This window comes from Cebus imitator, unplaced genomic scaffold (assembly GCF_001604975.1).
Source record: "Cebus imitator isolate Cc_AM_T3 unplaced genomic scaffold, Cebus_imitator-1.0 Scaffold313, whole genome shotgun sequence".
NCBI classification, from domain to species: Eukaryota; Metazoa; Chordata; class Mammalia; order Primates; family Cebidae; genus Cebus; species Cebus imitator.
In genome coordinates this window covers 303,637-326,703 of record NW_016107628.1, presented here as the reverse complement: position 1 = coordinate 326,703, position 23,067 = coordinate 303,637, and the positions used below count along the sequence as shown (strand labels likewise).

At 43.4% G+C, this 23,067-nt stretch overlaps 1 protein-coding gene and 1 pseudogene across 3 annotated transcripts in view; both read left to right on the top strand.

Moving 5' to 3' along the window:
- VANGL2 (VANGL planar cell polarity protein 2) overlaps positions 1 to 7,968 on the top strand; it is a 36,024-nt gene extending 28,056 nt beyond the window's left edge. For both annotated transcript variants that reach the window (XM_017503606.2, XM_037729616.1), the window contains 3 exons: positions 445 to 580; positions 3,390 to 3,621; positions 4,448 to 7,968. In XM_017503606.2, coding sequence (XP_017359095.1) covers positions 445 to 580; positions 3,390 to 3,621; positions 4,448 to 4,708 — 629 coding nt within the window. In that variant the 3' untranslated portion in view covers positions 4,709 to 7,968. The remainder of the gene's footprint in view (positions 1 to 444; positions 581 to 3,389; positions 3,622 to 4,447) is intronic.
- Positions 7,969 to 21,107: 13,139 nt separating this feature from the next.
- LOC108286027 lies at positions 21,108 to 21,771 on the top strand (annotated as a pseudogene). Its single transcript, XR_001817789.2, has one exon. The product of XR_001817789.2 is annotated as a myosin light polypeptide 6-like (transcript).
- The last annotated feature ends 1,296 nt before the right edge of the window (positions 21,772 to 23,067 follow it).

Here is a 23,067-nt window from a genome sequence, read left to right as displayed (position 1 = left end):
AGTTACCATCTCTCTCTTTGTCCCTTGCTCTTTCCTTTCCTTAGCCTATGTTCCAGCCGCTTCTGTTCAGTCACTTCCCTTGACTCCAGGTGGCTGATCTTAGCTGCTCATCCTACTTGCTGTTGCTTTATGCTATGGCGTGTCCCCGATCTGGCTCCTCTGTGTCTCTCATCAGCCCTGGTCTGAGCCCTTCGGCTCTCGGAGCTGCAGAACCTCCTGCACTGGGGAGGAACACCCGCAGGACTCCTGCGCTCCCAGTGCCTTCACTGTTGCTTTCCTGTGGCCTCTCCCAGAGGTGGCCAGGAGGGTTGGGATTGGGAGGTGTTGCTGGGTGGTGGGACCAGCTTCTTCTGGACATGCCAGGCTGCTGTCTCCAGAGCTCCTGGAGTGGGAAGAAAGGCCACACTCTGATGTGACCATCCCCTCTATCCTGTTCCTGTGCAGAAAACAGCACCAACAACTCCACTGGCCAGTCTCGGGCTGTGATCGCAGCAGCAGCTCGGAGGCGGGACAACAGTCACAATGAGTACTACTATGAGGAGGCTGAGCATGAGCGAAGGGTGCGCAAGAGGAGGGCCAGGTGGGTCCCTGGGGGAGAAGAGGAGGAGGAGAGGTGCTTGTGGGGTGAACTGGGAGAGGAAGACCACGGAACTTCTGTTACTGCTAGAAGTATAGTGCAATGATGACGTGAGTGGGGGGTGTGTATTTGTTTTCCATTGCTGCCCTAACAGATTACCATAAACTTAGCAGCTGTGACATAGCACACATTTATCATCTCCCAGTTCCATGGGTCAGGTGCAGGCTGGCTGAGGCTGAAATCAAGAGGACTCTCATCTGAGCCTATGCTTCCTCTTTCAAGCTCATTATTGTGGGGAAAATTCAGTTCCTTGTCACATGGCCCCATAGGCAGTTTACATGATGGCAGTGCACTTTTGTTCCCAGCAGAAACAGGTCTCTGACTCCTGCCACCAGCTGGAGATAACTCTGATTTTAAAGACCTCATGTTAGATCAGGCCCAACAGGACAGTCTTGTTTGGAGGCCACTGACTTGGCACATTAATTACATTTGCAAAACGTGCTAAGATTGTTGTCTAATGAGGGGATGGGAGTTTGGTAGAAGTGGGGGGTATCTTTGAATTCTGCCTACCATCGTGGGGTAGGGACCCAATAAAGGGAAGCGAGCTTTACCTGCAACAGCGGGGACTCAGGCTGGACTAGCCTTCCTGCCAGTAGATCTTGAGGGCACTCACCAGATGGTGTTTTTGTTGCCTTCAAAACATGAGGTTCTAGTGCCTACATTTTGATAAATTCTTAAATGCTGCCCTCACTTCTTCCTTTCCCTATTCATATTATTATGTGGGTGTAGTCAACCCTGAAGAATCTTACCTGATGCCTACTCTGCCGGGTCCCGTCTTGGTCTGTCGGGAGTTCCCTGAAGGAGCAGAGTGCCTCGGGACTTGACTCTGCACCTGCCCTTGGCCCCACCTTCCACATGATCTCCAGGCTTCAAGGGCAAGAGGTAGCCCTTACCCTGTTCTCATAGGAGGCTGGCATCCCCTGTAGTAGAACAAAGATCACCAACTCCATTTCTGCGGCATTCCAGCCTATCTCTAGTTGTCTTGGAAATGGCCCTCATGGGAAGGAAACCAGCGATGTCCCTACTCCTTTACCCTCTGCCCTGACCAGGGTCATTGAATCTCCTGTGCTGCCACCACCATTTTTGGCACATAGAGAACTCTTTCCTTTCCCCATTACCTTGCTTGTAACCAGGAGCAAACTTTCTCCTTTGTTTACCCGAGATAAAAGGATCTTTTCAAAAGGAATTTACTGAGGAATGTAGGGGAAGCAAGAGAATAAAGAAATGATAGACATACACAGATCCACACCTGTGTACCCAGAGTCCCGTTTGAAATGACTGAAGTTCCCGGTCTCCTGGGTTCCTGCATATTAGGCTGCAGGCCTCACTTTCTTCCTCCTGTCACTTCAGGCCGGTCCTGCTCTTAGGCCAGGGGGGTTTCGGTTTGGTTTTTGGACTCGAAGTGCAGAGAATTGCATTATTTGCTCTTTTCAGCTTCTAACATATTGTCATTATAGGGTTCCTCATGGTTCTTTATTCTGTTTTCTCTTTTCCTCCAGTTTCTTCTTTCACTCCAGCCCCATTTAGGCATCCAGCTGAGTGTGTTTGATTTCCTTAAAACCTACATGTATCCTTATGCAAAGTTAGTGTAGTCATCTTTGTTGGTGTTCGTGTGTGTGTCGGTATGGTTTTTTTTTTTTTTTTTTTTGAGATGGAGCCTCGATTTGTTGCCCAGGCTGGAGTGAAGTGGCGCGATCTCAGCTCACTGCAACCTCCGCCTTCTGAGTTCAAGTGATTCTCCTGCCTCAGCTTTATAGATGGGTACCACCATGCCCAGCTAATTTTTGCATTTTTAGTAGAAGTGGAGTTTCACCATGTTGGCCAGGCTGGTCTTGAACTCCTGTCCTCAGGTGATCCGCCCATCTCACCCTCCCGAAGTGCTGGGATTACAGGCATGAGACACCACGCCTGGCCATCTGTATGCTTTTAATGTAAACAGACCTCTTTTTCCTGCTTCCTCCTTAACGCCGTGTTTTTGAGATTCATCCATGTTGTCTGTACATCTAGTTTGTTGCATCTTTTTGCTGCACAGTAGTTCATGGAATACTCCCGACATCCTATCCAATATTTAGATTATGGTTATCTTCTTTTTTCCATTTTGATGGATAAGTAGGATCTTATTAATATTTTCATTTGCATCTCTCTAATTGCTAGCCAGTAACTACTTTGTATATTTTTAGCCTTTCAGTCCTCTTGTGAATTTTCTGTTCACCTCCCTTGCCCTATTTTCTCTAGGTTTCCTACCTTTTTCTTCTTCACAGAAACTGTAGCAAATTCCTTGCGTGTTCTAGCAATGAATCCCTTGTGGGTTCTAGATATGTATATTTCCCCAACTTCATCAGATGTCAGTTAATGTTGTCCATGCTATCATAGTTGAATAGAAATCTGTCATTTTGATGTAATCACGTCTACGAATTATTGATCCAATGAAGTATGATTTGGGGGTCTTATTGAAGGAGGTTTTCCTTACAGTTTGATGGAATGCTTGGTCTATCCCATAGCACAGTTCCTAGTTGTCTCTCTGGGTTTGACACTGGATTTGCCCTCAGTCCCTGGGCTGGGCCCACTGAGCTCTGTGGCTGTTTCCCGTTCTCAGTGGGAGAAAGGTACTGTTGCCCCTGGCTTTGTATTGCTTTGGGTGAGCACAAAGGCCTGACTTCATTCAGGCTGCTGGAGTGTTGGAGCTAGGGGAGAGGGGTGGGTGAGGGAAAAGAGACATGGGCATCTGGCCCAGACCCCTCCTGTCCCCTAGGCTTGTAGTGGCGGTGGAGGAGGCCTTTACTCACATTAAGCGGCTGCAGGAAGAGGAGCAGAAGAACCCCAGGGAGGTGATGGACCCCCGGGAGGCAGCCCAAGCCATCTTTGCATCCATGGCCCGTGCCATGCAGAAGTACCTTCGGACCACCAAGCAGCAGCCCTACCACACCATGGAGAGCATCCTGCAGCACCTTGAATTCTGCATCACGCACGACATGACGCCCAAGGTGGGCCTGCCCTGCTGCCAGCACCCTTCCTCCTTCCCCAGCTCTTCTCTCCCACCTTTGTTTTCCCTTATTCTCTCACTTCTTTCCTCACTGTCCACCCCATTTCTCTCTCCTCTCCACCTCCTTTTTACAATCCTCTCCCTCGTTCCTATTCTATCTGCCCCATCTGCGTGGGGTGAAGTCCTTAGGTGGATGAGGAGAAGGGGGGTCTTCAGTACCATTTTGGGGATGGCTGAGACTTAGTTCTCATCTCTATGAGGGTTCTGGAATTACCAGAGCCAAATGCCCGTCTTTACCCCCATTACCCTCTTCACCTCCACTAGCTGGTCTTGGCGCTGGGCTCATTTTGAGCCATTGCCCACCCCCAGCTCTGTTGCCAGCTTCCTAGAATTGCTTTCCCTGAGCTACCCTTGGTGAACAGGTAACTAAAGACGTTGCACTTTAACACCTCTGGCTCCCTCGTGGTGCAGACCTGCTTGGCACAAATCATACAAGCTGTGTGGGAAGGAAGGAAGAATGAGGGAGGGCTTGCCCAGGTCACAGGCTGGTGCAGGGAGAATAGCAGAAGGTGGGGGTCCTGGGAGCCAAGTTGAGTCCTACCTGAGGAGCACACCATCCGGTGCACTCCAGCTTCCTTGTTTATAAAATGAGGGTCTGAAGCAGATGATCTCAGGCCCCTTCCTACTGTAACATTGTGACGTTCTAGTTCATATGCATAGAGTGAGCTCAGGGATGTCCCTGTTGCTTTTGGAGACTATGGCCCACAGGAGGACGGATAGTGGGTGGGTGACGGGGATTCTTATGTGGCCCCTTCTTTCTTCTTCAGGCCTTCTTGGAGCGATACTTGGCGGCCGGGCCTACCATCCAGTACCACAAGGAACGCTGGCTGGCCAAACAGTGGACACTGGTGAGCGAGGAGCCGGTGACCAACGGGCTCAAGGATGGCATCGTTTTCCTCTTAAAACGCCAGGACTTTAGCCTGGTGGTCAGCACCAAGAAGGTCCCATTCTTCAAACTCTCTGAGGAATTTGTGGATCCCAAGTCGCACAAATTTGTCATGAGGCTGCAGTCGGAGACCTCAGTGTGACTGTGCAGCAGCAGGCGGAGTGGGAGACTTTGGGGGGCTCTGGAGGGGTGGGAGGGGGTTTGGTTCTCAGGCCCAGCCACATTCCTGCCACCCTTCTTCTTGCTCTTGTTTTTGTTTTTTGCTTTTTACTTGAATTAACTTGCCCCACCTCTCTCCTCGCCTCTTCCTTATTTTACCCCACGTGAACCTGGAGAGACCATCCTGCTATCAACAGTACCTGGGAAGGACCCCCCAACAACTTTTGTGTTACTCCGGGCCTGCAGGAATCAGTGCCTCTCTCCCTCTTCTTTCCCTAGTCTTTCCCCAGACTACACTCTATCCTGAAAGGGCACAGGGCCCTGTGATTGGACCTTCCCCTCCCGAGCCCCTACTCACAAACCCAAGTTCTTGTAGCATTTCTCTCCAGTGACCCTAACGGGGTTTCTCTGGGGCACATGGACGTGACTCCAGAGAGCCACAGTGCCAAACTCCTCCATGGCAGCGGCTGGCCCTCCTGTCCCTCACCCCAGCCACAACAGACCCTGGGTTGTGAGCCAGGGATGCTTCTGTCACACAGCTCCAGTTAGGAATCTCCTTGCCAGGAGCATTTGCTTCCACACATATTGAAAGCAAAGAAGGATCCCCTCCTTTTCCCAGAAATCTCCGCCTCATGTTTTTGATTTGTATGGTCACGTGACCATAGGCAAACAGGTGGAAACCCTCTGTGATCACTTTTACCAGGGAAGGTACCTTTCTTCCAGTGTGTCTTTCCTAATTAGCTTCTGAAGAGGAGGGCTGAACAGATCCCTGAGGTTTTGGAGGGACCCCGTCACTGACCTGCTCCCTGACCCTACCCTCACCTTCGTTCCCACTCTTCCCAGTGAAGGGTGGTATGCAGATTCCTGTACAGACTTAGTGGCTTGCAGACACTGATCCGGCCCCTGTGGTCTTAGACAAATGTTTTCATTTTTGTCACCAGCCACCCCCGTCCTGCTGTCTTCTCTCGACTCCAGAGACCTGTTGCCTCATCTCTTTTGGGGAAGAGCCAGCAGCTCCTCCTCGTCCCCTGCCTTAAGTCCAGTTCTTTGCCTCAGGGGTCTCCTTTCCTTGGCCTTCCAGGGTCCCTGCCCCTTCTCTCCCTGCCTGATTCTCTGGGCTCTGGGCTCTGGACTCCCTCTGTATTGCAGTGAGGGACCAGGATTACTGCCTTTTGTAGGTACTTCACCCCTTACCCTATTTTAGCTTCTGTAGTCTTTGCACCAAATCCAAATTCTTGATATTTTAGATCTCAGTTTGAGCAAAATTTGCTGGGCCTCTAATAAATATTTTCAATATAAATCAGAGCCTTTGACTCAAACATTTTTGCCAAGGAGAATAGAATTAGGGAGTACCCATATACATCCAGCCAGGATCCACATGGAGGACCGTTCTGATGGCTGGAATGACTGGGCCAGTCCTCTGAGTAACTCAGTGTCCCTTTATAGGCCCTTCGTTCCCCTGGAAGACTCGTTGTTACTTACCTTGCAGAGCACATCCTGGCATAAGATCCCCGGGGACTCCCTGTGTAGTGGCAGCCCTGGGAATGATGGAGCCTAGTGATCGGCGTTTCTCCTGCTGTCCTTTCTGCAAAAGTTTACCTGTTCACCCACCACATGCTAGTGAGGGGCTCATCGGCCAGTGCTACCTTGTTCCCAAAGGGGTGGGTTGTGGAGCTCATTTAGGCAGGGCTTCTGGCTAGGGCCGGGGTTATGGGTTAGGCCGGTATGAAATACGTCCTGTTCTGGGGGCCTGTCTCTTTTCTTCTCGTTAAAAACCTGGTGTCAGAGGAGTCCCTTCTGAGTTACATAAATACCTCACTATCCTGAAAAACAGGGCCTGGATGGTGACTGGGGTCACTGCCTTTGTGGGCAGGATGGAGTGTGGTGTGGTCTGAGGAGCAGGTTCGGTTTGGGGTGAGGGAAAGGATTTGGGATCTTCGTTGCTGCCCTAGGTTGGGGGCTGGGGAGTGTTTATTTTAAGATCCTGCCATGTTTTTAATCACTGTGATTTTTTTCATTCCCGTTTTCTAAATAATAATTTTTTCCTCCAACTCTCTCTCTAAGCACTAAGGGCTGTGACTGAGAATGGTAGCATTTGGGTCCTTTGCATCAGAACTGTGGTATCTTTGTCTTCTCTGATGATTATTATTATTGTTGCTTTTTAAAATGTCAGGATGAATTGTCAAATGTATGGCTGCGTGTTTGTCCTTTGCCTCTCCTCTGTGGGAAGTTGTCTCCATGCTGTGAACTGCCGTGGGGTGTGCGGCTGACTCAGTCCGCCTGAGCAGTCTCCCCACTATGTCTGTCCCACCATGCGCTGGATCTGCTCCTTCTCCTGCTGTGGGGGTGTGCCCACCTCTTGCCCCCTTGTCACCATAGGGCTTCTGTGGCTGGGCCTCTCCAGCACTCTCTTTTGTGTGACTCATGGCATCCTCGCTCATCCCCACCGTGCCTAGCAGGCCTTCCTCTTCACCACCTCGAAATGCTTGCCCTCCCTCGCTCCACACCAGGTCACTGTGCCTCAGTCCTTCACCTACCTCGCCACTTGCCACTGTCCCCATTGGTCCCTTTCTCCTAAACTAGTCTTCGTGCTCTCTTTGTTTTTTCTCATTCATTTCCCTCTTGTCTCTCATCTTTTCGTCCCATTCTCCTTCCATTTCAGCCCTTAACTTTTTCTCTTCCCCATCTCCACTCAGTATTCCAATGGCAAACCCTGATACAACACCTGTGGTGAGACATCGGGCTCTCCGGAACTTTCTCAGCTGACAGTCTTTTTCCCAGGGTTCGCGCTTCGCTTCTCCTCCATTGGTCCCAGGTGAACTCCCCTGCTCCTCTGTGGTGTCTGTCAGTCTGTCTGTCTTCTCCCTCCTCTGCCCTTCCCACGGGGCAGTATCTGCTGATGGATTCAGTCCTGGTGTGTGATTGTTGTAATTTGTTCTTCTGTGCGCAAAAGGAAGGGGGCTTTTTGAGTCCCTTCCAAGTGAGACTGTAAATGTAGAATTTTCCACTGTTGGATCTAGATTTTTTTTTCTTTTTTTGGGGGGTTACAGAGCTGAGACCTTGTGCATGCATGTAGAAAATTGTAAAATGTAAATTTTTTTTTAATATATAAAAAGCTTGTTTCTACAGTTTGCAGTGGATCTAAACATTATGGCAATTTTAGGGTTTTTTTTCTTAAACATAGGAACTAAAACTGTACAAATTTTTTTTATATAAAATAAAGACATTTGACTTTTGTGGGGGCATTCTGTTTCTTTTCTTTCTTTCTTCTTCTTTTTTTTTTTTTTTTTTTTACAGGAATGGGAGCAAAAGAGGGCAAGGGAAGAATGAACATATACTTCTTGCTAGGGAGTGAATGGGCAGGAGGGGGCAGTGTGAGCTCGTCATTGCCTGCAGGCCTTCAGGGTATGTTGGAGAGAAATTGGAAAATGAAAAAGGAAATTACTTATTCCGAATCCTGATTCTAAAGAGAGAGAAACAAGGATGTGGGGACTCAGCAACTTCCCAGTGTAGTTGTCAGGATAAAAAAAGAAAGATTACTTCCTAGGTCCATCCTCCCAAGTAAGCTTGTGCTGGATGGCCTCTAGGGCAGGAGTGGGTTTCTAAAACGTCTTTCTAAAACAGAAAGTGCCATAAGAATTTCAGGGGATAGGTGAGATTTCAGTCCATGGTGACAGCTCATCACATTTCATTAAGACAAGTTTCTGAAGTGTGTGTCTTAGTTCTAGATCTGTAGAGAGTTCATTGCTCTGTTGTCATTGTAATGCATGTAATCAGGCTCTAGAATCATCCTCAAGAGATCGGGGACCTTCTCCCAGGCTTACCGGGACCTGACCTTCTCTGTGACTTTTCGCAAGATGCTTAGCATGTAAACAGCCTTCTAAGGCTAAAAACAAGCAAGCATTCCTGTGTGGAGGTGGCCTATTCACTAGATTTCCTCCTCCTCTCCCCTGCATTATACTCTGCCAGGGTCTGGAGATGCAAAGGCAAGAGAGGCTCCATCCTGGAGGACGACCCAGTTTACAGGGGTGACAGGCGGGGTGACCCAGTGCAAGGCTTCCTGGCATGTTTTCAGGCAGAGCGCAGACGAACCCTTGGGGAATTTCCTTCTTCAGGAAATCTAGGGAGTTTGTTTAAGACTCAAGATGGGGGAACACACTCACCTTGAGATTAGGTTTTGTTCATCTAAGTATTTCTAGAATCAAAACCAGTTCCTCGCATGTAGTTGGTGCTCAATAAAAACTTATTGAATGAATCATGAAGTTAATAAATAACAATACAATAGGGGCTCATGAACGGGATCATACACCTGCTTCTCCCTTTAAAATTGCACTCAAGTCTTTCTCATGGGAAAACAAACAAAAATACTTCCCTTGAAACCGCATCTCCCATTTTCACGACTTTGTTCTTTTTGTAACCAGGCTTGCAGACTAGTTTTACTTGCTGTTTTCAGTTCATCTTAGAGTCAACTTCCGACTTATTCTATGACCAGATTTCTACCTTAGCCTGCCTCTGAAATTATTCTTGTTCTGAATAGCCAAGTATAGTAAACACCTTTTAAGTTTAGTCTTTATTTAGTGGTTATGATGTTCCCAGCCTGATACTAAAGTGCTTTGACTGGTAAAGATACTGGATATGGTCCTGCCCTTGCTGAGCTTACCTTGGTGACCCTTGAGGAGCCTAGTTAACCTCAGGGACCTCCTCCTCTAACACCAGCTCAGGAGTTCATAGATTTAAAGCCAGACCTCAATGCTGGACTGATAAGATCATATTTTCTCCAGAGGTTTGCCGCAAGCAAAAGTAATAATCCTGACCATTTGTCATGTAGCAAAGGGTCTTTGCAACTTTTGTCTGAAAGGCTGTGTTTTCCATGGAAGTAATTCACATAGCCCTGAAGATAGAGACTCAGCTTGGTGGATTATCAGGATCATTCCTGGGACTTCATGACGTTACATGTGATTACATGTGATCACATATGCTGCTCATGTGTGACTTTTTTCTTTTTAGCCTTTGCCTTTGAGATGCAGCTGAGAAGGGGAGCTGGGGGCTGGGGCTGGAGCTCTGGAAGAGGAGACATAAAGATCTTTAGACCCAGGTCTTAGTGATTTGTTTTTAATTTTTTAATTTTTTTTTTGTTACTCATTTTTTTTTGTTTTGTTTGGGATAGTTTAATGGCTTCTACAGGCTGAAAGTCAGCTTGCTTAAAGTAACCATTGGCTTTTTTGCTACTTAAGCATATGATAGAAATTCTCTTTCAATTGCCAGGAAGGCTGGGGTAGAGGCAAGTCAGCCTTTGGAAAACTACTGCATTAGTATACACACGGTCATGGAAGATGCCAGGGAGATAATAAAGGACCACCTACATAGTAAATCCTGGAGAATAGTCATCTCTGTCAGCTCCCCAGTTTCTTTTTAGGCTGAGAATGGGGTCCATTTCCCCTGTTACAAAGGGCAGGGCAAACATGATATCCTAGCTGCTCATAACAGTGAATGCCAGATTTAAGTATGTGGAATGGTGGGAGATGGTACTGGTTTGGAGCTGGGAAACCTGGGCAAGACATTGGCTTCTCTCTTCTCGGTAAGTTTTGGGGGCACACTTACTGTGTGATAGGCATTGTGATATAAAGATAAATAAAACATTGCCCCCCTTTCCTTGGAGCTCATGGGACTTTTGCTAGATAAGTTGGGAGTTTTATTTTGTGCATTTTGTAGGCAATCTGAGGAAATACACTATTTTTTTTCTGGAGGTGGTAAATACCATCTGCAAAAGGCATACTGAAGCCAACACTATGTGAGTGTATTATTGAGCCTGATATGTAAACTATTTTGATGCCACTTCTCAGAAAGAACCATCTGTACTCTGGTATTCTATAAGAGGAATGACTGGTTATAAAAGTTAGAAGTATGAGATCTTCCGGTTTAGTCTTGTCCCTTCTTGCTTTTGGGCATAATTAGGTCATGCTGCTGCTTCACTTAGGGTAAGTATGTGGTTAAAAGTAAAACTGTGGGGCCGGGCGCGGTGGCTCAAGCCTGCAATCCCAGCACTTTGGGAGGCCGAGGCGGGTGGATCACAAGGTCAAGAGATCAAGACCATCCTGGTCAACATGGTGAAACCCCGTCTCTACTACAACTACAAAAATTTAGCTGGGCATGGTGGTGTGTGCCTGTAATCCCAGCTACTCAGGAGGCTGGGGCAGGAGAATTGCCTGAACCCGGGAGGCGGAGGTTGCGGTGAGCCGAGATCGCGCCATTGCGCTCCAGCCTGGGTAACAAGAGCGAAACTCCGTCTCAAAAAAAAAAAAGTAAAACTGTGGATTTTTAGGATTTTTAGGGCAGTGGAACTACTGTATACAGTGGTATAAGTGCTATGTGGGTACTTGTCATTATCAATTTTTCCAAACCCATAGGATATACAGTACCAGGGTGAAGCCTGATGTAAATTGTGAGCTTTGGGTGATTAATTGTAACAAATGTACCACTCTGGTGTGGAATGTTGATAATGGGAGCACCCATGCAACTGTGGGGACAGGGAATTTATAAAAAAAAATCTCTGTACGTTCCACTCAATTTTTCTGTGAAACTAAAACTACTCTAAAAAGTCTATTTACACTTGACATCAGGAGTTTGAGACCAGACTGACCAACATGGTGAAACCCTATCTCTACTAAAAATACAAAAATTATTTTGGTAGCACATGCCTGTAATGCCAGCAACTTGGGAGGTTGAGGCATGAGAAATTGCTTGAACCTGGGAGGTGGAGGCTGCAGTGAGCTGAGATCGCGCCACTGCACTCCAGCCCAGGTGACAGAGCAAGACTCTATCTCAATAAACAAACAAACAAATAAATAAATAAATAAAAAGTCTATTTTAAAAACCTGAGTAAGATGACACCAAGCACAACCTTACCTAGTTCTAGGCACCACTCTAGTAATAAGAGTGATAGTATTACAGGTACTTGTGTTTCGGGGGGAAAAGGCACAAGTGTGTGCTCTTTCCCTTGAATCCCCTAACAGTGTCACTACGGAGCTTGGAAATCTGATGTAGACTACTGAAGAGGAAGGGGAAGCTCTGGTGGTCCTCCCATACTGTGACAACCAGAAATTTGCATGAGGCGACTTAAATGAGTCAGGAAACATGTGATTTAACTTAGTGAAGATTTTCTTTCCTTTTAAGTTCAATGTTCATGTTAGTTCTCTTTGACAAACAAATGTGTGATTTGATGGTGGGATTGGCTGGGACAGTTTTTATTGTAATAAAGAACACTTGTTGAAGGACTTCTTGTCTTCTGTCAGTTTGCTTATATCTTAACACAGTACCTCTGGCCTCAAAGATGGAATCCAGTTAAAAATCAGACAGAGCCAAACCATATCAGCAGGGAAAGCAGACCTTGTAGATTGCATTTTCAGCGACTGGTATGAGATTGTGTACTTCTGGTTTGGAGCATATTGAAGAATTTGACGCTGGGCAACCTTTTTCCTGGAATGAAATGTTTATGGGGTTTTTACTCTGTCTTGAAATAGGTCCCCAAAATAGAGTTTCTCAGACTTCAGTGGTGCGTATAGCAAGTGTACAAATCATTTGAGGATCTTGTGAAATACAGATCCTGATTCAACAGGTCTGGGGTAAGGTCTGAGATTCCTTATTTCGACCAGGTGCCCAGGTATCTTAGTCAGCTCAGGCTGCCATAACAAAATACAGTAGACTGACTGGGTGGCTTAAAATCCAGAAATGTATACCTCGTAGTTCTGGAGGGTGGAAGTCTGAGAGCAGGGTGCCAGCATGGGTGGGGTCTGATGAGGGATCTCTTCCTGACTTATAGGATACTGTCTTCTTGTTGTGTCCTCACATGGCAGAGAGAGAAAGAGAGAGAGAGAGCGTGCAAGAGAGCCAGGTTTCTCATGTCTCTTCTTATAAGGGCACTAATTCCATCATGAGGGCCCTATTCTCATAACACCATCTAAATCTAATTACCTTCCAAAGGCCGCATCTCCAAATAACATCAAATTAGGGGTTAGGCTTCAACATATGCATTCTGGGGGAACACAATACAGTCTAAAGCACCAGGTGCTCCTGTTGCTACTGTTCTACAGATCTTATTTTGAGTAGCAAGGCCCAAAAGAAGCCTAATATACCCCTTATAATTCCAGGGTTCTAAACATGCCTTACTTAACTCTAAGATAATTGATGCAAGAGATCAAAATTGTCTTCTGCTAGCTTTTGAATTTGATCTTGCTCCTCTAATTCTTTTCATTGTGACCATAGGGTGTTGATTTTAGATCTTTCCTCACTTATCACACGGGTATTTAGTGCTATAAATTTCCCTCTAGACACTGCTTTAAATATGTCCCCGAGATTCTGGTACATTGTGTGTTCATTCTCATTGGTTTCAAAGAACATCTTTATTTCTGCCTTCATTTCAGTATTTATTCAGTAGTCATTCAGGAAACTATAAATGCAATTCATCACATAAACAGAGCCAAAGACAAAAAACACATGGTTATCTCAATAGACACAGAGAAGGCCTTTGACAAAATTCAACAGCCCTTTATGCTAAAAACTCTGAATAAACTAGGTATTGATGGAACGTATCTCAAAATAATAAAAGCTATTTACAACAGATCCACAGCCAATATCATACTGAATGGGCAAAAAATGGAAGCATTCTCTTTGAAAACTGGCACTAGACAAGGGTGCCCTCTCCCACGATTCCTATTCAGCATGATATTGGAAGTTGTAGCCAGAGCAATCAGGCAAGAAAAAGAAATAAGGGGTATTTTGATTAGGAAAAGAGGGAGTCAAATTGTCTCTATTTGCAGATTACATGATTGTATATTTAGAAGACCCCATTGTCTCAGCCCAAAATCTCCTTAAGATGATAAGCAACTTCAGCAAAGTCTCGGGATACAAAATCAATGTGCAAAAATCACAAGCATTCCTATACACCAATAACAAACAGAGAGCCAAATCATGAGCAAACTCCCATTCACAATTGCTATAAAGAGAATAAAATATCTAGGAAAACAACTAACAAAGGACGTGAAGGACCTCTTCAAGGAGAACTACAAACCACCGCTCAAGGAAATAAGAGAAGACACAAACAGATGGAAAAAATTCCATGCTCATGATTAGGAAGAATCAATATAATAAAAATGGCCATACTGCCCAAAGTAATTTATAGATTCAATGCTATTCCCATCAAGCTACCATTGACCTTCTTCACAGGACTGGAAAAAACCACCTTAAACTTCATGTGGAACCAAAAAAGAGCCCACATAGCCAAGTCAATCCTAAGAAAAAGAACAAAGCTGGAGGCCTCACACTACCTGACTTCAAATTATACTACAAGGCTACAGTTATCAAAACAGCATGGTACTGGTACCAAAACAAAGATACAGACCAATGGAACAGAACAGAGGCCTCGGAAGTAATGTTGCACATCTACAACCATCTGATCTTTGACAAACCTGACAAAAACAAGCAATGGGGAAAAGATTTCCTGTTTAATAAATGGTGGTGAGAAAACTGGGTAGCCATGTGCAGAAAGCTGAAACTGGACCCCTTCCTTACACCTTATACAAAAATTAACTCCAGATGAATTAAAGATTTAAACATAAGACCTAACACCATAAAAACCCTAGAAGAAAATCTAGGCAAAACCATTCAGGGCATAGGCATAGGCAAGGACTTCATAACTAAAACACCAAAACAATAGCAACAAAGCCAAAATAGACAAATGGGATCAAATTAAACTTAAGAGCTTCTGCACAGCAAAAGAAACAATCATTGGAGTGAACTGCCAACCAAGAGAATGGGAAAAAGTTTCTGCAAGCTACCCAGCTGACAAAGGGCTAATATCCAGAATCTATAAAGAACTAAAACAAATTTAAAAGAAAAAAAACCCCATCAAAAAGTGGGCAAAGGATATGAACAGACACTTTTCAAAAGAAGAAATTTATGCAGCCAACAAACATGAAAAAATGCTCATCATCACTGGTCGTTAGAGGAATGCAAATCAAAACCACATTGAGATACCATCTCACACCAGTTAGAATGGCGATCGTTAAAAAATCTGGAGACAACAGATGCTAGAGAGGACGTGGAGAAATGGGAATGCTTTTCCACTGTTGGTGGAAGTATAAATTAGTTCAACCACTGTGGAAAAGAGTGTGGCAATTCCTCAAGGATCTAGAACTGGAAATACCATTTGACCCAGCAATCCCATTACTGGGCATATACCCAAAGGATTATAAATCATTCTATTATAAAGACACATGCACACATATATTCATTGCGGCACTGTTTACAATAGCAAAGACTTGGAACCAACTGAAATGCTCATCAATAATAGACTAGATAAAGAAAATGTGGCACATATACACCATGGAATACTATGCAGACATAAAAAAGGATGAGTTCATGTTCTTTGCAGGGACATGGATGAACCTGGAAACCATCATTCTCAGCAAACTGACACAGGAACAGAAAACCAAACACCACATGTTCTCACTCAATGAGAACACATAGACACAGGAAGGGGATCATCATATACTGGAATCTGTTGGGGGCTGGGGAGCTAGTGGAGGGATAGCAGGGGATGGGGAGATTGGGGAGGGATAATATTAGGAGAAATACCTAATGTAGGTGATGGGGGGATGGAGGCAGCAAAGCAGCATGGAATGTGTATACCTATGTAACAATCCTGCAAGATCTGCACATGTATCCCAGAACTTAAGGTATATATAAAAAAGGAGATCAAAATTGTTAAGAGGTCTAAATTTTATGAATGTAATAAATAGTTTGGTAAAGTTATTGTTGCTCATGTTATAAAATTGCACCACCTGTATCAAGTTGTGATTTTATGAGTATCTTAAATGGTATGTTGTGAGATGGCCTTATGTGTGGAGTTTATACAAAAGCAGTTCAGTAGGCAACATAACTGATCCACTGAGATGTTTATCATGACACAAAAAAGAACCAAGATGAGATCTTATCACTAAAGGCCACAGGAGCAGTTCACAACGTAAATTATCTTTGGCTAGAAATTTTATGCCAACATGACTGTATTAGTCCATTCTCATGCTGCTTTGAAGAGATACCTGAAACTAGCTTTAGTTGACTCACAGTTTCTCATGGGTGGGGAGGCCTCAGGAAACTGACAATTCTAGCCGAAGGGGAAGCAAACATCCTTCTTCACATGGGAGCAGGGGAGAGAATGACAACCAAAATGCTGCCAGTCTCTTTGCATAGCAAGAGTGACATTCAAGTTCCTCATCTTCATTTGAGACCACCTCAGCCTGGACTTCATTGTCCATATCACTATTTGCATTTTGGTCAAAGCCATTCAACAAGTCTCTAGGAAGTTCCAACCTTTCCCACATTTTCCTGTCTTCTGAGCCCTCCAAATCTCTAGGAAGTTCCAAACTTTCCTACATTTTCCTATTTTCTTCTGAGCCCCCCAAACCGTTTTAACTTCTGCCTGTCACCCAGTTCCAAAGTCATTTCCACAGTATTGGGTATCCTTATAGCAGCACCCCAATCTCTATGGTATCAGTTTACTGTATTACTCTGTTTTCATGCTGCTATGAAGATATACTCAAGACTGGATAATTTATAAATAAAAACATGTTTAATTGACTCACAATTCCTTATGACTAGGGAAGCCTCAGGAAAATTACAATCATGGCAGAAGGTGAAACAGGCGTGTCTTACATGGTGGCAAATGAGAGAAGTGAGTGCCAGGTGAAGAGGGAAGCCCCTTATCAAACCATCAGAGCTTATGAGAACTCACTATCATGAGAACAGCATGAGGGTAACCACCCCCATGATTCAATAATCTCTATCTGGTCCCTCCCGTGACATGTGGGGTTATGGGGACTACAATTTAAGATGAGATTTGGGTGGGGACACAGCCAAACCATATCAATGACCAGTATAACAGAGGAAATTCATGAGTTTTACCATGTTTAGAGAGTTTCTGATAAGGTGACTTAATGTACTTCTATATTTGCATTAATCGCTATGGGTATAGAATGAAAATGTGAACCCTGAATATCTAAGACAGGTCTCAGTTAATTTAGAAAGTTTATTTTGCCAAGGTTGAGGATGCATGCCCATGACACAGCCTCAGGAAGTCCTGAAGACATGTGCCCAAGGTGGTGATAACACAGTTTTGTTATACACATTTTAGGGAGACATGAGACATCAATCAACATATGTAAGATGAACATTGGTTTGGTCTGGAAAAGGCAGGACAACTTGAAGCAAAGGCAGTACAACTTGAAGCAAGGAGGGGGCTTTCAGATAAGAGACAAATGGTTGCATTCTTTTGAATTTTTGATTAGCCTCTCCAAAGGAGGCAATCATGTATGCATTTATCTCAGTGAGAAGAGGGGAGACTTTGAATAGAATGGGAGGCAGGTTTGCCCTAAGAAGTTTCCAGCTTGACTTTTCCCTTTGGCTTAGTAATTTTGGGGCCCCAAGATTATTTTCCATTTACAAAAGGAACATCATATTCCAATAATTGTAGGTAGCATCATATATCAATAATTTAGAAACATCTCAAGTTTCTTTGGCCAAGTAGTGGTTACTGTATAAACTTCAAGTTCTTAATGATCTTGTAGTTAAATGTTGCTGGAAGCTGTCTTATCTGTGTTCAGTGTTTCTCACTCATTCTGTCCTTTAACCAATATTTGTTGAGCACCGTCTATGTGCCAGGAGCTGTGCTTGGTATTGGTGGCATGGCATTGAATGATACATATGTAGTCTTTGTTCTCAGATAGTGATCACCTAATTTCAAAGGTGATGAATGTAATGATGGAGTATAGGGGACTATGGGTTCTTACAGTAGGGACCTGACAAAGTAGGGGCTGTCAGGAAAGCTTTCCTCGAAACAAAGGATGGGGTGCAAAATCTTTTTGACTAGGAAGAGCTTCCTCATTCTCTTCAATAAGCAAACTCTATCCAAGTAATTGCCGTCTAAAAATTGAGTGTGAAAATAACCAGACCTTGGAAGTTGTCAAAAGGTTTCCTGAGAAAGCTGGCAAGGATGTGGAGCAGGGGGAATGCTTGTACACTGTTGGTGGGAATGTCAATTAGTACAGCCACCATGGAGAACAGTGTGGAGGTTCCTCAAATAACTAAAAAACAGAACTACCGTATGATCCAACAATCCCACTGCTGGGTACATGCGCACGAGAAAGGAAATCAGTATATTGAAGAGATATCTGCACTCCCATGTTTACAGCATTTATGATAGCCAAGATGTCGAAGGAACCTAAATGTCCATCAGTAGAGGAATGCCTTTCTTCCCATAAAGAAAATGTGATACATATATGCAAGAGAATTCTGTTATTTTCAACAACATGGATGGAACTGGAGGACACTATATTAAGTGAAATATATAATTACTGACTTTGAAGCTTCCACTGAGTGAGGTTCACTGTAGTGGAGAAGCCATTCTCATTCATCGGCTGACATAGCATGCAAATTCAGGCCCATGCTTTTTCTTCCTCCATTAACCGTTCATAGGGAATTCCCCATGAGGCCATCAGCATAGGGCGAGGGAGAGGTAGAAGGGTAGTTAGAATTACAAAGTTCCCTGCTTATGGAGCATACTTGTATATTCTGGATCTGTTCAGACCCAGTTTTGTATATTCTATTTCTGTTTTATAATGAATTCTGTGAGGCAATTCAGTTTTATATTTGGTGGTTCAGATAACATCCAGTTCATGATGGACAGTTTGTGTTGCATGATAATTTGGTGTCCCCAGGCAGACATTCAATTTCTACCAGTTCTCAGAAGCAAGCCAGGAATTGCTTTTCAAATGGGGAAAGGCTGTCAGCACAAGCAAACCTCAGCTTACTGCAAACCTCTGGGGGGATCTCAAAGACTTTCAAGGAGGAAAAAAAAATCAATCTAAGTTTGATTACAAAGAAATGCAAGAGACTCCAGGCCTAAATTTCTTTGTTTTGTATAAAGGTAGAAATGATAGATTTATTATAATTTGAGTTATAAATTTAATTTTACAGTTTAATTATAATTTTAAAAGGCTGAAAGAAGCTCTTTTGAACCAAGTTTTAGAATAATTTGGATAATAGAACTAAATGTGAATTAAATTTTACTTACACTCCTAATAAAAACAAACCATGTAATAAATTATTTTGTGAATTTGGGGTTAAATTACATCCATCTTTTTTGCTGTTTTTTCTACAGCATGAAATAAAAATGTAAGAATGGCATATTAATTAATTCAAGAATTTGTATTTCTGTTTTAACAAAAAACTAAATTACATGGAACTATCTGAATTTTAGTTGAATTAAGATAATTAGAACTATCTAATTAACAATTGTCTTATAAATGAAATAAATAATGATCACCTATCCATTATTTAAAAATATGTAAATCTAAACAGATATATGCAACTATATTGAGTTACAATTTAAATAAGTGGTATATCTGTATAATTCATTCTTTTATAGAAACCTTAGGCATTTTTGCACACTATATAGACCTACAGAGCTTATCCATTTATACTATATATGTACAATTTTAAGGTGTTGTTGTTTTCTGATCCTTTCCCTTCCTTCCTTCCTTCCTTCCTTCCTTTCCTTCTGCTTGCTTGCTTTCTTTCTTTCTTTCTTTCTTTCTTTCTTTCTTTTTCTTTTCTTCTTTCTTTCTTTCCCTCCCTCTCTCTCTCTTTCTTTCTTTCCTTTTCCCTCCCTCCCTCCCTCCCTCCCTTCATTCCTTCCTTCCTTCTTTTCTTTATTTTTTCTTTCTTTGTTTTTTCAAGGTCTCACTGTGTTGCCCAGACTGGAGTACAGTGGCAGGATTCTGATTCACTGCAATCTCAACTCCTGGGCTTAAGCAAGAGTCCAGCTAATTTTTTCTTTTTCTTTTTTTGTAGAGACAAGGTCTTGCTATATTGCCCAGACTAGTCTCGAACTCCTGGTCTCAAGCAATCCTCCCACCTCAGTCTCCCAAAGTACTGGGATTACAGGCATGAGCCACTGCACTCAATCCCATTTCTTAATAGCTAGTGTATTGCTTCTGAATATTGACTTAAATATATTTTAGAAGTTTCTTAGTGAACTTTGAATGTAATCAGATATTAAATTAATAATAAATGTCTATTATAATATTGAATTAATAAATCTTTGGCAACTTTTTAAAAACTTAAAATCAAGATATAAAATGTAAAGCACATAGCCGCTGCATAGTGCTCATGTGTTTTTAACCTCTATATTTTTCTATTTCTTCTGCAATTAATCACATTAAGATAATAAAATCAATATATTATAGACATTTAAAATAAAATACTTGATAATATTATTATTATTTATTTATTTTTTTTGAGACAGAGTCTCGCTCTGTCACCAGGCCCCCAGGCTGGAGTGCAGTGGTACGATTTTGGCTCACTGCAACTTCCACCTCCTGGGTTCAAGCAATTCTCCTGCCTCAACCTCCTGAGTAGCTGGGACTACAGGTGCACACCACCACACTCAGCTAATTTTTGTATTTTTTAGTAGAGACGGGTTTCACCATGTTGGCCAGGATGGTCTCGATCTCTTGACCTCCTGACCCGCCTGCCTCAGCCTCCCAAAGTGCTGGGATTACAGGCGTGAGCTACCGTGCCTGGCCAATATTATGTTTTATAAATGAGAATTTCAAAGATTTAAATAAATAGTGTCATTTAAAATATTGTTTTGACTATCGAACAATGTGAAAGTCATATTAGGACTAGTAGCTGAAAAGAAGTGAAAATTTGCCTTTGGTTATGAGTCTGTGCCTCTTGTGAGGTACTAAAAAGCTTTTTCTGTTGTTGTTTCCACGTATTCTGCTCAGTTAGCAAAACATTGCTCTGCCAGAGTGGGTCCTCTTCCCAAAATTAACATTTAAGGCTAGGCGTGGTGGCTTATGCCTGTAATCCCACCACTTTGGGAGGCTGAGGCAGGCAGATTACTTGAGCCCAGAAGTTTGAGACCATCCTGAGCAACGTGATGAAACCCTGTCTCTACCAAAAACAATGCAAAAATTAGCCAGACATGGCGGCGAGTGCGGTAGCCCCAGCTACTTGGGAGGTTGAGGTGGGAGGATCACCTGAGGCTGGGGCGAGGGTCAAGGCTGCAGTTGGCTGAGATCACACCACTGCACTCCAGCCTGGGTGACAGAGAGAGACACTGTCTCATTAAAAAAAAGAAATTAGCATTAAAGCTGACTCTGGTTTTATGCTTTTGGATATTTCATTGATGGTAAAAACAAGGGTTTCTTATTTCTGAAAGAACAAACATTTCTCAAGCCTATTTTCTTACCTTGTTGTGGTTATAACAAAATGGTTGTTTTGGTTAATAACACTGTTTTGGTTAATAACTCTGGACATGGCCATTACTGCAGGAAAAGGTCCCGCAGAGCTGAGCAGTCAAGATGTGTGACTTCACCGAAGACCGGACCGCAGAGTTCAAGGAGGCCTTCCAGCTGTTTGACCAAATGGGTTACGGCAAGATCTTGTACAGCCAGTGTGGGGACGTGATGAGGGCCCTGGGCCAGAACCCCACCAACGCCGAGGTGCTCAAGGTCCTGGGGAACCCCAAGAGTGATGAGATGAATGTGAAGGTGCTGGACTTTGAGCACTTTCTGCCCATGCTGTAGACAGTGGCCAAGAACAAGGACCAGGGCACCTATGAGGATTATGTTGAAGGACTTCGGGTTTTTGACAAGGAAGGAAATGGCACTGTCATGGGTGCTGAAATCCGGCATGTTCTTGTCACACTGGGTGAGAAGATGACAGAGGAAGAAGTAGAGATGCTGGTGGCAGGGCACGAGGACAGCAATAGTTGTATCAACTACGAAGAGCTCGTCCGCATGGTGCTGAATGGCTGAGGACCTTCCCAGTCTCCCCAGAGTCCGTGCCTTTCCCTGTGTGAATTTTGTATCTAGCCTGAAGTCTCCCTAGGCTATCTTGTCTCAGCACCTTTCCCATCTTGTCTCTCTTGGATGATGTTTGCTGTCAGCATTCACCAAATAAAACTTGCTCTCTGGGAAAAAAAAATAACTCTGGGCATTTTCTGCTCACTAGTCTCTTTGTTATGACCATTATCAATTGACTATATTCCCCTGGTAATTCCATCAAATGTTCCTCTTCTCCAAAATCAGATCTCATATTCAGAACTTTTGGGGACTATCAGAATGATTTTTTTTGCCTTTTTTTTGCACCTATAGACTTTAGGGCTCATTAGATAGATGCTTGGTGGCACCAAACTTGTGTGGTTTATCATATGGCACATGTGAACAAAGAAAGGATAACAGGGATTATTAGGCATGGCTGGTTTGCTCCCTGTGCCCAGAGTTATTCAACAGTATTGTACGGGTTACCCTCTACCGGGCCTTAGGGGAAAGGGGCAGCTCAGCTCCCCTGGTGGAAGGCATTGTTAAATACTTGAATTACGCAAGCAAAGTGTTGCTCACCGACACATTCTTTAGTGAGTGTGTATAGCTTTATACCTTTATAGGATGTTCATCTAGCATGTTCATGAGTAAGGGCTTATTTGATTGATGGTCTGAAAGTGATTTCTAAAAGATACCACCTCGCAGTTTGCAATATCCTTGTCTATGAATAGTAATCAGGCACCACACTTTACGGAACAGACTATAAAATTTGAAAACCTTAAGATTTATCAATGTTTTCACTGCCTTTAATTTCTTACAAAATTAAAGGAGAGCAATAAAACACTAATGGAACTTAAAAACTAGCCAAGAGTTATGCCAGTTTATTCATTCAAAGTACGGTGACCAGACGTTCTGTCCATAAGTATAATGAGCCTGACTGTTACAACAAATGTAAGGCTGGTACTGTTCTCAAATGAAATATGAATGAATAGGTTCATGAGATGTCTGGTTACTAATGGCCATGCACTGGCAAGATGCCCATGTGATGGATAATGTGTTAAATTATTACAAAGCATTAAGGGCAATTCATTCAGAGGTTTAAGAAGCCCTTACTTGATGGATTCAAATTAAGTTTCATTCCAAAAAGAACTTTGTTTGACCGTTACTGAGAGGGGTCTTATCCTGTTAAGCTATTAATAAGGCCTCTTTTTAAGATATATGTCTCTTATAATAAGGAAATATTGTCCCCACCCATTTAAGCATCCATTTGCTATTTATCTCTGTTTTTCCTTAGACATTGGGATGAACAGCAAATTCACCTTTTTTTATTTCTTTTAAAATTAATATATATTTTTAATTTCAATACCTTTTGGGGTACAAGTGGTTTTTAGTTACAGAGATGAATTGTACAGTGCTGAAGTCTGAGAATTTAGTGCACCTGTCACCTGAATAGTGTGCA